This window comes from Talpa occidentalis, unplaced genomic scaffold (genome assembly GCF_014898055.3).
Source record: "Talpa occidentalis isolate TD23 unplaced genomic scaffold, MPIMG_talOcc4v2.1 talOcc4.4, whole genome shotgun sequence".
Lineage (NCBI taxonomy): Eukaryota > Metazoa > Chordata > Mammalia > Eulipotyphla > Talpidae > Talpa > Talpa occidentalis.
This window is the reverse complement of record NW_023604295.1, coordinates 121114007-121127694: the sequence shown is the minus strand read 5'-3', so window position 1 is coordinate 121127694 and position 13688 is coordinate 121114007. Positions and strand designations below refer to the sequence as shown.

At 37.7% G+C, this 13688-nt stretch overlaps 2 protein-coding genes across 6 annotated transcripts in view; both read left to right on the top strand.

Moving 5' to 3' along the window:
• Positions 1-4007, top strand: part of MLF1 (myeloid leukemia factor 1) — a 30004-nt gene extending 25997 nt beyond the window's left edge. For 4 of the 5 annotated variants that reach the window (XM_037526219.2, XM_037526218.2, XM_037526221.2 and 1 more), the window contains 2 exons: positions 2063-2198; positions 3715-4007. In XM_037526219.2, coding sequence (XP_037382116.1) covers positions 2063-2198; positions 3715-3817 — 239 coding nt within the window. In that variant the 3' untranslated portion in view covers positions 3818-4007. Of the gene's footprint in view, positions 1-2062; positions 2199-2955; positions 3017-3714 lie in introns of all 5 variants that reach the window. The other variant, XR_005128130.2, reaches the window with a different exon arrangement.
• A 3661-nt stretch (positions 4008-7668) lies between these two features.
• GFM1 (G elongation factor mitochondrial 1) overlaps positions 7669-13688 on the top strand; it is a 39302-nt gene continuing 33282 nt past the window's right edge. The window contains exons 1-5 of the mRNA XM_037526217.2: positions 7669-7866; positions 9059-9211; positions 10199-10331; positions 11224-11428; positions 13158-13274. Of these exons, the coding sequence (XP_037382114.1) occupies positions 7774-7866; positions 9059-9211; positions 10199-10331; positions 11224-11428; positions 13158-13274 (701 nt within the window). The 5' untranslated portion in view covers positions 7669-7773. The remainder of the gene's footprint in view (positions 7867-9058; positions 9212-10198; positions 10332-11223; positions 11429-13157; positions 13275-13688) is intronic.

Genomic DNA, 13688 nt, shown 5'->3' with positions numbered 1-13688 from the left:
GGGGAGCAGAGCAGGCAGAAGGACCGAAGTACACTGCTGAGGGGAGCAGCGGGCAGCAGGAGAGGTCTGCGTGCCATGTGGGGCCCTCCTCCGGTGGCCAGGGAGCAGCCGCGGATCTGCCGGGGATCGAACCGGCGCCGCAGAGGCCGCGTGCAACTTCGCAAACCAACGCTCAACCGCTGCACCACCGGGGAGGCCCCATTTCATAGATTTTTTTAATAGTGATTTTTGTTAATGTTGGTTATCATTTTTTGTTTTATACTTGAAAAATGTAACCTTTTGAATAGTTATTTCATAAGACTGTCGGTAGATAAAGAGAAATTTAAAAATATTTTTCATTATCAAAGAAGTATATTTGAAAAATATAAAGGAGAAATTTTAAATTATCCATAATTCCAACACAAATAGTAACTGCTTTTAGTGTTTTATTGTATTTCTAATAGCTTTATATGTATATAACTTTTTTCAATTTATATTTTTTATATAGTTTATATCATGCTTATTTTGAGTCACCATTTTAATAGTGAACAGTCAGCTATGATGTTATTTTCTAAACCATTCTAAATGGTTATTTAAAAGTTTTGTCATGGGTATACCATCACTTATTTAAATCATTGGTATTGGTATTGGTATTCAATTAGGCTTTATATAGATAAAATTTTAATTTCTGGTATTGTAAATAATATGTATGTATCTAGTGAATATTTCCATTTTCTAGATTTTATATTCATCTTCCATGCATTTAAACCTTTCCAGTGTCCTAATTCTTTTTAGAGATTTTAAGTAATATTCATTTACTCTTTTTTTTTTTGAGATATATTTATTTATGCATACAAGAACTGGGGTATAGGCCAGAGGTGTGAGTGAGTGAGAGGACTCACCAGAGACAGAGTGGGGAACAGAACAGGCAGAATGACTGAAATACACTGCTGAGGAGCGCAGAGGGCAAGTCAGGAGAGATCTGCTGTGCTATGTGGGTAGCTCCCTGGCCAGGGATCAAACTTGTGCTACAGTGGCTGTGGATAGCTTTATAGGTTGGGTCTTAATCCCTTGCGCCACTATGGAGGCCCTATTCATTTATTCTTTTGTTAGAAAAGTATTTAAATTATTATTTTATTTTTTTTAATATTTATTTATGCATATTAGAGCTGGGGTACAGGCCAGAGGTGTGGGGAGTGAGAGGATTCACCAGAGACAGAGTGGGGAACAGAACAGACAGACTGACTGAAATACACTACTGAGGGGAGCAGCAGGCCAGACAGGAGTGGTCTGCCGCACCAAGTAGGTGTCTACCTGGCTGCCTGGGATCGAACCCATGCTGCAGAGACTGTGTACAGCTTCACAGCGCTGTGCTCAAGTGCCTCTGCCACCAGGGGAGGCCCTAAATTATTATATTATTTTAGAAAAAGAAATTCTATAAAATTAGAGTTTGATAAAATTATTCTTATGCATGAAGATGTATGCCACAAAATATTTTAACCTTTAATTTTTACCTTTGTAATTTTGTCACATTAAATACATTTGGAGTACCTCTGTTCAGGAAAGTGAAGGAACAAATTATTATTATAAGGCAATCTGAAAGAATAAGTATTGTCATTTATTTATTTTTGCTCTTATGGAAGTTAAATTACCTACTTTATGAAACTTACCACAGAAGTTTGTGCGGCCAAGTTCATAGGAAGATAATGAGATAAATAGAAGTCCTGGCCACTGAAGGAGTGTCCAATAAAGAGAAATAGCATGATGACTATAAGATGACCTGAGATGAAAAAACACAAATCATTATAATTGGGTCGAAGTGCCCATCAAGTAGATTAATATGCTATCTAGGCAGGTATGTAAAAACCCAGACCATAAATAATCAAATTATCAGAAATGAGGAGAGGAACAGATAAACAAGAAATTATTACCATGTCAAAGACCTTTGTATTGGAAACAGTTTGCAGTCTGAGGTTAGGTTGATGGAAACACCAGGGAGAATGACTTGTGTAAGGAGCAAGGCAGTTACTAATATTTGATACCTTAATAATGATTGATCCCTTCATTCTGCTATCTAATGTAGGTGATGCTCATGCTTTCAATGATGAGTGGCAAAGTGAGATTTTGAAGTACCAAGGGGGACATCGGCGCAACCTAGAAAGTAATAGGATGCGAAGTGTTGGCCATGGGAATTCTGGTTCCCGAGAGATTAAAAGAAGGTAAAAGTTACTTATAAAATAATTGTTAAAAGTATTAGAAGGAAAGTTATGTAATTTTACCTCTGTTCCAGAAAGTTGTGATTAACATTCAAGTTGTTTATAGCAATAATCACCTTTTATGAAAAATGTAATTTTACATTATATCTGAATATTCCACACAAGTTTAAATTTGTATCTGAAAACCAGTAATACTTTAGGATTGTGTGATTAGTAACTCAGTAAGCAAATTACACTTAGAAGATTGGGGCCAAATCTTCCAAAGTAAATGTCATATTCCATAGTGTAGATATTCTTTTGGAGCAGATTCTGATCTGGTTAAAGCAGAAGGTAATCACATCATACCAGGTAAATTTATTGATGTCAAGAAATAAAATAAGGGGAAAGAGATTGTATTTGATTGGTTTACCAAAACTTCCCAAATAAGTTGAAATCCAGCATTTAATGGTAAATGAATTTTTAGGCACTTTTAATATATATATATTATATTAATATATAAGATATATTAGATATTTTGAAAGAATTTTACAAAAACTTTAGACTTCTTTGGAATTATCTTTTGAAATAGCTGTGAAAAATAAATATGCCAAAATCACAACTTAAAGATTATAGAGATTTTTACATACTTAGTACATTTAATAGAGTTACAATTTAATTTAGTTCTCTGGGGGAAAAAAATTGAAATCAATACCTAATTCCTATTGAAATTACACCCAGAGAGAAAGGCCTCACCGGGCTTTAAAACAGAAATCTGTTCTAGGGTGTAAGAGTGGAGCATTGCTGCAGAAGGTGGAAGGCTTCACAGAACCAGCGGTGGACAAGTGGGTATCAATAAATCAGAAGCCTTATACAGACTTTCATGTGATAGCACCTTGTCTTTTAAAATGCCTGTTTAGGAATTTAGAACCCTATATTTTCTATAGATTTACTTGAAAACTTGGTCCCATATTACTTTTTGACAATATTTGTCTCAGTTTGAAAATTCTGATGACAAAGCTAACATTGCTAAGTTTGAATGTGAAGTCCAGGTTCCACAGCATGGAGAAAGCATACTAGAGCTTCATAAATCTAATACCCTAAAAGGAACATTTTCTCTGAACTAGCACTGAGAATTAGAACATTATCAAATGATTTTCTGCAGTGATGAAAATATGTATCTGCACTGTTCCATATGGTAACCTCTAGCCACAGTAACTATTGGACTCATACTTGAAATGTGGTCATGACAACTGAGGAACTAAATACTTAAATTTTAATTAATTTAAATATAAACAGTGTGACTAGTGGCTACCCTGTTGGACAGCATAGTTAAACTGTAAACAGTAAAATCTATCTCGGGAAGACTGTTGCTCTGCAATTTTAAGTGAAATAGTCTGCCTACTATTTTTCAAAGCTATTAAGGGACTTTTGAGATAAAACTTTCCTTACATTACAGTGATTTTTACATGTTTTGTATTTTGATTTGTAAATTGCTGACCATCTTCTAAATGATATTAATGTTCAAACATATATTTTCTAGGGAGAAACCTCATCAAAATCCAGCCATCGAGAAGGGAAAATCAAATGCCTTTGTGGACAAACTCAACATCAAAGGATCACCTGTGAAAATCAACAAAAAATAAATAGGCTTGCATTTGATTTATTTAGTTTTGTTTGTTTTAAAAGAGAAAGTAATGGTGCTGGGTAATACACATAAGACCAATCTCTTGTTAAATCACTACTGTACTTATTAGCAACTTCCTTCTGATATCTGAATGTTCTTGGAAGTGCTAGCTTTATATTATCCTTGCTTTAGTAATAAAACCTTGTTTTAAAACAATGCAAATAAATTTTTAGACATTCTATAAAACTCTTTACTGTAAAACATGCTCATTTTCACTGATTTAATTTCCCCATTTTTCTGTTAAATATATATTCTCATATTCAAGAATGAATGTAGAACTAGTTCTGTCATTTATAATTAGTTATAAGAAGGTAAAATGTTCAAAAATAGTCTGATTTTTCTCTAAAATTGTACTAGAGTGAATGTTAATAGAGGTCTAAATAATTTATCTCAATTTAATAGTACACTGTATAGCCTGCTAGTTTGAAATTTTAAAGGAAAATAAAGCAAAATTAAATTGGTACTATTTTATGAGATTTTAGTTATTTTGATTAAAAAACATGAATAATCAAAGAGATTATTACTTATTTTCACAGAGATTTTAACTTGCTAGCATGCATGAGTTTTCTTCTTATAATTTCTCTATACAGTATATTCTTTTTATCCCATATTACATTCTTAACATTTATCAGACTTTATATTGACCTTTCTTTAACTTTTTAAGTTAGTATTTTCCTGCTCTCCTTTCCCACAAACAGCTTAATCTATCTCCAAGGTTAACATTCTAAAGTTGGAGTGCCCTTGGAGAAACTCCGTTCAGCCTTTCTGTGACATTTAGAAAGTACCTTTGGTATTCTGTAACCTGAATGATTGATTGTCTCAAAATTTCTCAGACAGGTGATGTGTGTGTGTTTGAACAAAGTCCTTAAAAATTCACTTGTTCCCTTTTGTAATTATATCATTTAAAAATCAGCAATAGCATTTTAATTTTAGAGTTCAAGCATTGTTCTATTTTAAAAAGGGTTGAAGTTTATGGAAATAGAAAATTTTAACCCTTGAGTTAAGTCTTTGTTCTTTAAGAACTGTTTCTATTAAGGGGAGAGGCTGAACAGGAAATTCACTATCACTCTGTAAGTATTTTTCTCTTTTAACTTAGGAAGCAGTTGCATGATTGTGCTTATCTTCTAATATTCTATATCATAGCCTATTATTTTACTATACAAAGCCTGTTATTTTACTATACTGTATTTTATTTTACAGTAAAATTAGATGCAATGTGAATTCATTTTTATAAGTGAAAGTAATTGAGCATGCATGAAAGAAGTTAAATTTTGCTCTTATGCATACTTCTTAGTATATTGATAACAGCAGGAAATTGTCAAAAGGTGTAAATTTTAAATAACATCTTTGCATAAATTCAATTCACAGAGCAAAGTCTTGAAAGAGTAGATACTAGCTATTCTCCTTTTGCCTAGTTCAATTACACTGATAACTTAAATCATTATATTCCAGTATGAAAACACATTGATCAGTAATGTGTCTAACTTCAGACTTTTTCTTCCAAATTTCTTTATCATGGAAACCAAATAAAAATTGAATATATTTTTTCTTATGCCTCTATGATTCCTACAGGGAAGAGATTTATAAAATGTGAGATGCCAATTCTTTACGTTCACATGATGATGCTGGTTTTGACTTTTTTTAGAATTTATTTTTACCATCATGCTAAAGTTAGCTTTATCATATGCCAAAGAAGGTTCTCTGTAGCTTGTGGTTCACTTACTGTTTTTCTCTGTAAGGAAAGCCATTTGATCTCTCTAGAACCTTGAGTCTTTTGAGAATGCAAGGTTATAAACAATTTGATGACTGTGACTGTGACAGTTAGGCCAAGTTGCATACATAGGCTCCTCGCCACTTTTGAAATTTTCCTGAAACTTGAAGTTATACTCGGCATTAATGGATGTATTCATCAAAGCAGCTTACAAATCCTTTATTGCAAATTAATACATGTATGATATACAAAAAGTAAATTCGAAATTCATCATTGAGCCTCTGTGACTTTCTGATTTCTATTCATTTGCTCTCATTCATTTTTTTAAACAAATGTTTATGAACACCTAGCACATGCAAGACATTACAGCAATTAACAAAACAAAATCACTGTCCTCATGAAATTTATAATCCATTGGGAATGTCAGACAATAAATAGGTACGATGTCTAAATACATCTAAGAAAATGCTCTAAAGGAAATGAAGCTGGTGAGAAGATAAAGGGAGGAACTTGCTGTTTTATTTTATTTTTTTATTTAAAATTTTATTTTATATAATTCTTACATCTTTTTTCATCTTTGCACAATGTATGCATTTTCATTTTGGTTATATTCTCCATACAATTGCACCTTCCCCCTTATTTTGACTGTTTTAGAAGGGATAGTCAGGGACCTCACTGATGGATAGTATTTGAGAAGAAAGGGAAGAATCGAGGCATGTCCTGGCGTCTGGGGATGGGCAAAGCCTGACTGTGGACAACAGAGTCCAAACAAAACCTTCTGGGTAGTGGTGTTGCACCGAACCATTCCTCCAGCTGGCCTTACAGTCTCCAGACTGGGGGACTGGAGGAAAGTGGGGGAAAGTAAATATTTCAGAGTTTAGTTTTTAAATTTTAGTTATGAAAAGTTCAAATATACACTAACAGAGTTAACAGCGAATTCACTGAATGGCTGTTTTCAGCGGAAAGGACGTAGTGCGGTTGTGCTGAGAACCCTGTGCGTGGCAGCGGAACGAGAGCCGGTGATCTTTAGGGAGTCATTACGGTAATCCGCTCTGCAGCGGGGCAGGAGCAGGGGTCACTGGAGGTGATTACGGTAGTTTCGAGGGGGCGGTGGTAGTGGAAAGCGGCGGGATCCGGCCACTTGCTGAAGGCAGTGCTGCGAAGTGTATATATAGGTATACATACGTACCTACGTGTGTGGGGGGGTATCTTCATACCAGGTAAATTTTATATATATATTTATATATATATAGATGGCCCGGGTGTCAAGGTGACACATTTTTTGGCCTGGGCAACTCAGCAAGTTTCCACTAATGAAGTGGAGAAGACATCAATGCAGTGATTTGGGGAGGAAGATCAGAAATTCCATTTTGGACACACAAAAGTCGAGTTATCACTAGGAGATCCGAGTGGAACTGTCATGAGAGCAGAGCATATGGACTGGTCATATAACGTTTAACATCGAACGATGTCAACATGAAATTTTTAAAAAGCACGAAATAGTTCACTACTTTTCCATGTTCTTTTAAGATTATGTCCTATAGATCATTTTTTCATTTTTTTTAATAGCACAGATTAAAAGTTTGTCTCTCACTTAACAAGCATTTCTCCAACTGCTGTGTAGGCAAAGCAACTACTAGAAAAGCCACATCTTCCGGGCCTCCCGGTGGCACAGCAGGTTGAGCACAGCGCTGTGAAGCTTTCCGCAGCCTCTGCAGCGCGGGTTCGATTCCCGGCTGGCCAGGGAGATACCCACCTGGCGCGGCAGACCTCTCCTGGTGCACCCACTGCTCCCCTCAGCAGGGCTTTCAGTCTGTCTGCCTGTTCTGCTCCCCGCTCTGTCTCTGGTGAATCCTCTCACCCTCCAGCGCCTCTGGCCTGTACCCCAGCTATTGTATAAATAAAAAAATATATATTTAAAAAAAAAAAGTCGCATCTTCCTGGGAGCCTTGACAGTATCCTGCGCTCCGCAAAGCGCTGCACTTCCTCCTCCCATTAGGCAGGGGGCGCCAGAGCGGCTGGGGGCGTGGTTCCCCTCGGAGGGCCTGCGCTCCTCCACTTCCTTCCTCTCGCCTCCCTTGCGACCTTCGCCCCGGAAGTGTTCCCGGTGCAGCTTGCGGCGTGACTTTGAGCGCTTGACGCCAAAGAGCCGGCTGCAGAGCGGACCTGGGGCCGCGGGACCTCCGAGCCTGTGCCGAGTTATCATGAGGCTGCTGGGGGTCGCTGCCGCTGCAGCGGCTCGGGGCCGCGGGCCGCTGGCTGGGGTCCCTTCCTTCTGGGGCTGGCCGGGGAGGCAGGTACTGTACCGGGATTGCCCTCCCGGTGAAGGTAGCAAGGACCCCTCACCACAGCCCCGCGTGTCGGCGGTGGGCCTCGGGGCTTCAGGAGTTCACCCCCTTACCCCGGCCCCTCCTGACCGGAGCTGCGAGTGCGGGCGGTCGGCCCGGTGCATGCACGTTTCTTGTTATTGGGGATCATGGTTTCGGTGCCGGGAGGTTGCACAGGCCCCGTAATGCTTCTTATTTGTGGAACTTCGAGCTAAGTGATTGCAGTACAGGTCTTGACTGCTGAAAAGATAGTGTTTCTAGGACTCGAGCCCAGGACTAGGTACTTTTAATGCGATTTTCATTACAGTGTCTTTGGGCTGACCGTGTCCTCTCTCAGCCCATCCTGGGTCATTTGATTAACCTTAATCTTCCCAGTACTTTTCTTGGGTCTTGTTCTTTATCAGATAACATAGATGATTATGGTGTTATTTTTGCCTTGGGGCGCCGGGTGGGGTAGGATCAAGTGGGAGTTGAGCATTATCCTTTCATGCAAAGCTTGTTTGCTGTCCTGTGTCAGTGGAGTTAATCACCTGAGCATCTGTCTCCCAGAATCCATGTAATAAATAAGCCACCTTTTCCAAGTTCTTCTGCTTCCCTTCTCCCCAGAAGTGGCTGCGTGCATTTTGGAAGTGCAGTCCTTTAGTGAGAGGTTTATATTGTGTCTTGATTTCGTAAAGTGCAGGTTAACTCTTAACTGTATGGGAGCTCTAAGCCCCACTACATAGAGTGTAAGTCTTCAAACATCCCCTTGCTACCTGTGAACTACATTAAGGAAAAAAAAATCAAAGTAAAATTTAACCTAAAATCTGTATTTCCTACTTAGTTGTTTGGGAGCTGTGTCATTCTGATTTTTTCGGCCCAGTGTGTCTTTTCAAAACTGTAACAATTGGTAAAGTATATGCCCCCTTGTATTTCAACCCGATTTTTTTTCTGATTTATTTATTTACTTTTAAGAATGCCTTTTCCACCCTCTCTTGCAGATAGTTTCTTCTTTGTTTACAGGTTGAGATAGTCCTTTTATCTATGCCTTTCTAATCCGTTTCCTAAGATGTTTTGTGTCCATTAGATTCTTTGAGGAAAGATATCTCCCACCTCCATTCTAATTAGCCATTGTTACTTCTTAAAAGAAAAAGAACATTGAACAGAACTCTCATCTTTTCAGATTAAATGGAAGGCCTGCAGATGGTGTTCATCAGGGGTGATTCCTAATGAAAAAATACGAAATATTGGAATTTCAGCACATATTGATTCGGGGAAAACTACATTAACGGAACGCGTGCTTTACTACACTGGCAGAATTGCAAAAATGCATGAGGTTTGTGCTTCATGGTTAATTCCAGATTTAGTGTTTGATTTTAGTTGACAGTTGTGATTTAATAAACTTCACACAATCTGAAAGATTAAAGGAATGATAACTTGTTCTTTAATCAAAGTTGTACCACAGGCGGTTAGTTGAAGTTGACTTGAAATGCTGCTCTCAGTACTCTGTCTAGAGACCATCAACTGCGGAGACTTGGGTAGGCTGTCTCTTAAGAATGTTAAGTCAATATGATGTACCTACACATAACATTAAATAGTATTTACATAATTTTTAATCTATTATATAGAGAAATATTTGTAATATTAGGTGGGACAGGGCCTTAAAATGATACGTATTTTGAACATAAAAATTAAATGCATTCATCAAACAAAAAATAAGAAAAATCTTAACTCCTCTGAAGGAATTACCTGATCAATAAATAGCTTAGCTCTCCAATTTAAAATATTTCTTCCGATAAAGGTTATTTTGTGAAAGTGGGAAGAGAGGACCATGGATTGTGGTGGAGGGCTGGAGGTGTGTTGGTGGTGGGTGTGGTCTGGTGACATGCATCTAACAAGGTGTGATCCTGTGCCTTTGAATGACATACAGTGTTGTAAACCAATGTTACCTCAATTAAAAAATAAAGTCATTTTGTTAAATCGCATGCTTCAAAAGTTGAATCCTTTCAGCATCCTTGTATAGCACAGCTGAGAAAGATCCTTTCTCTGAAAGTCAGCTTATAGAATGTCAGGCTTTTGGGCAGGAACAGTGCGGAGAAACAAGACTGCTTCTGCAACAGACTCCATTGCTGTTAGCAGCTCCAGGGAAGGCAGTAAAACAAGGGTTTTGTGAAACCTCCAGTCACTGTTCTATTTCATGACATGCACTTTGATGGTTCAACTTTTTTGAAATTGCATCTATTAACTGTTCTGGTTCTACATGGATAAAGATTTCTTTCCTTCTTGGAATATAAGAGCTCTAAATCCCTTTGTTTGTGTTTAGGTGAAAGGTAAAGATGGAGTTGGTGCTGTTATGGATTCCATGGAACTAGAGAGACAAAGAGGAATCACTATTCAGTCAGCTGCTACTTATACCATGTGGAAAGATGTCAATATCAACATTATAGATACTCCTGGTGAGTGGAGTTCATGATTTTTTCAAGCTTGTTTTGACAAAACCACATTTAAATCTTTATTGTGGGGGCCTCCCTGGTGGCACAGCGGGTTGAGTGCAGTGCTGTGAAGCTGTCCGCAGCCTCTGCAGCGTGGGTTCGATTCCTGGCTGGCCAGGGAGATACCCACATGGCACAGCAGAACTCTCCTGTCACGCCTGCTGCTCCCCTCAGCAGTGTTTTTGGTCATCTGCCTGTTCTGTTCCCCACTCTGTCTCTGGTGAATCCTCTCACCCTCCCGTGCCTCTGGCCTGTACACCAGTTCTTATTTAAATAAATAAATGAATATAAGAAAGTGAAAATCAAAATCAACAAAAAACTATGAACCAGAGACACTTTTTGGGGGGTGGGGGGTGGGAGGGGAAGGATTGGGGTCAGAATGGGGCGTTTGCAATTGTATGGGGGAATATAAAAATAAAATTTATTATTTAAAATAAATAAATAAATAAATCTTTGGGGAAAAAAAGAAAATCTTAAGGAAGAAAAACATATTAAAAATAAATAAATAAATATTTATTGTGACCCAACTCATTTTTGAGTATCAAAATATACTCAAAATTGTGCTGCGAAATCCTAAGACAAATCTGTCTTGGTGCCAGAAGCATTTTATCCTACGTCTTTTCCTTGAAGAACAGTACAAATAGTGAGTTGGAAGGTTCTTGTGCACATGTTACAAAGATGCTGGTGCTCCCAATCTTTTTTGAAGTGATCTTGTTGGGCCTGGACCCTATGGTGAGTGAAAGGATGGTGGTTTAAGAAATCTGCCTTCTAATTAAAAGACTTATATAATGAGCAAAGATAAAACGTTTTAATTTAGACTGCTTTAAGACCACGCACACCTCTTTGTCTCCTGTAGGACATGTGGACTTCACGATAGAAGTTGAAAGGGCCCTCCGAGTGTTGGATGGAGCAGTCCTTGTTCTCTGCGCCGTTGGAGGGGTGCAGTGCCAGACCATGACTGTTAATCGGCAGATGAAGCGCTATGACGTTCCATTTCTAACTTTCATTAATAAACTGGACCGAATGGGCTCTAACCCAGCCAGGGCCCTACAGCAAATGAGGTATTGAACCTTAGAAAGGAAGGAGTGGTTTGATCTTTTGGATAATAGACCTTATATCCAAAGAGGAGCTAAATCAGTGTCATGAAGCTTTATCCTTAACATTATTTTTCTTTTAAACATTTAATTATGTGACTGAATAAGTGGAACACAGAGGCCAGTAGTTTGTTCTGTGGTATGATCCCATCAACTACCTTCTCTGTAGATGGAGCAAATACGATTTAAATTCGTAGGGATATTGAAGGTGAATTTAGAATACAATCTGTCAGTTCATACTGTTTTATAATAATTGAAAAAGTTATAATCTAGAATAGATTTTAAAAATACTTTGTATTTATTTAGACAAATCTTGAGGATCCTCCACAGGTAGTATCCCATGTCTCCTTGCTTTCACATGGTGACATTTGCTGGGACAGAGGCAACACTTGCTTTCTGTAGATTTCACACAGCCTTTGAAAAGAGTCAGTGTTTAGCTCTCTACCTTTTGTAGACAGATGAAGTTGTAGAGTTACTACTCAAGCCCCACACAGCAGAGCTGATGGATGTGACAGTGAAGCTTGTGGTACTGGAGAGACTAAGAGTGATGTGTCTGAGGACAAGTCAGTAGCATTGGGAGCACTTTGAGGGCAGTGTTGCATGGACACTCTGGTGGAGTATGGATTTGAGAATGCGAGAGTAAAATGTTCTTTTCATGGGTGTTGGTAATATTTTCTTATTAAAAAAGTCTTTTGAATTCCAGGAAAATTCTTTAGCATTTGTTGGGCTTCTTGGTTCTTTGCTCTACTCCCTTTTCTCTATTTTCTCATTTTGTAACTCCCATTAAATAGACCTTGGAATTCTTACATCTGGTCTCATGTCTTAACTTTTCTACTATACTTTCTCATATTTTATGTTTCCTCATTTTACACTGAGTTATGAGAGAATTCTTGAATTTAATCTTGATAGACAAGATTATTATCCCTTCAGCAGAAGGAATATCCTGCATTCCTGTTAGCCTGTTCTTTTTTTCTTAATTGCAACAATTATATAGTTAATTTCCATACGTACTCTTGTATTGCATAATCTTTATTAATAGAGCTAATTTTCAGATCTTTATTTTCTTCTAGTAACTCTTTTCTTCCTGGTATTGTTTCTTGAGCTTTCATCTCTTTCAATGCTTGGTTTCTTCAAATACTTGTGATTCTTAGTTATTGAACCATAGTTATAGATGACACTTTCATTCTAGACTGCAAGGTGGTGTCTGGAACATATTTCCTGAGTGAGAACCCTGCCATGAGCGTGGTTGCTGTTCAGTGGTTTGTGCCTGATTGGGGCACAGGCTGCTGATGAGTGCCCAACTTTAATGCCTACTCTGGAGGTTTTCCTCTAAGAACTTCCTCTTCACTTAGCTGCACTCAGCTTCTTCAGAGTCAGCTCATCAAGAACGAGATATGGGCATGATTAGCCTGCCATTCTTTAATTCCTGACCAAGCACCTATTACCCCCTTCAGTTTCTGATCCACAGTATTTGGGACTCGGAGGGAAAACACTAATTTTACAATTCTTTTTGTTGGCTAAATAGGGATTATGGCTTCCTGAGTATGTGAGTTTCCTTGTCAGTCTGTTCCCGACTGTTGCTGATGACTCCTAGTAGTAGTACAACATATGCTATTGATTTCCTTTTGTATTTAAAGGGATTTCAAAGGGATTGGGAGAGGAAAAAGAGGTAAACATTTGTATTTTTATTTTCCAGGTCTAAACTTAGTCATAATGCAGCATTTGTGCAGCTACCCATTGGTTTGGAGGGTGCATTTAAGGGTGTTATAGATCTTATTGAGGAACGAGCCATTTATTTTGATGGAGACTTTGGGTAAGTGATAAAAATATACTCTTAAAATAGTATATTTTTGAAAGGATCAAAGAGAAGTAAAGGATGAGTTCTTTAAAATATAGGATGAGTTCTTTAAAATAAATTGTGACTGGAAGAATATCCTCTAAGATGATGATTTTCAATGTTCATAATTGTAACTGTTCCTGTTTTGCTCAGTATTCATTCTAAGGGTGAATATGTTACTTTTGAGATAATATATTTATATCTCATTATGACATGTGGATGTGGTAGAAGGAAGTCTTCAACTTGGGCTAATAATGTCTTATCTCTTTTTTCACTATTCATTCATTCATTCTACAAATTATTTTTTTAAAGATTTATTTATTTATTTATTTATACAAGCACTGGGCACAGTCAGAAGTGCGGGGGGGTGAGAGAATTCACCGAGCCAGA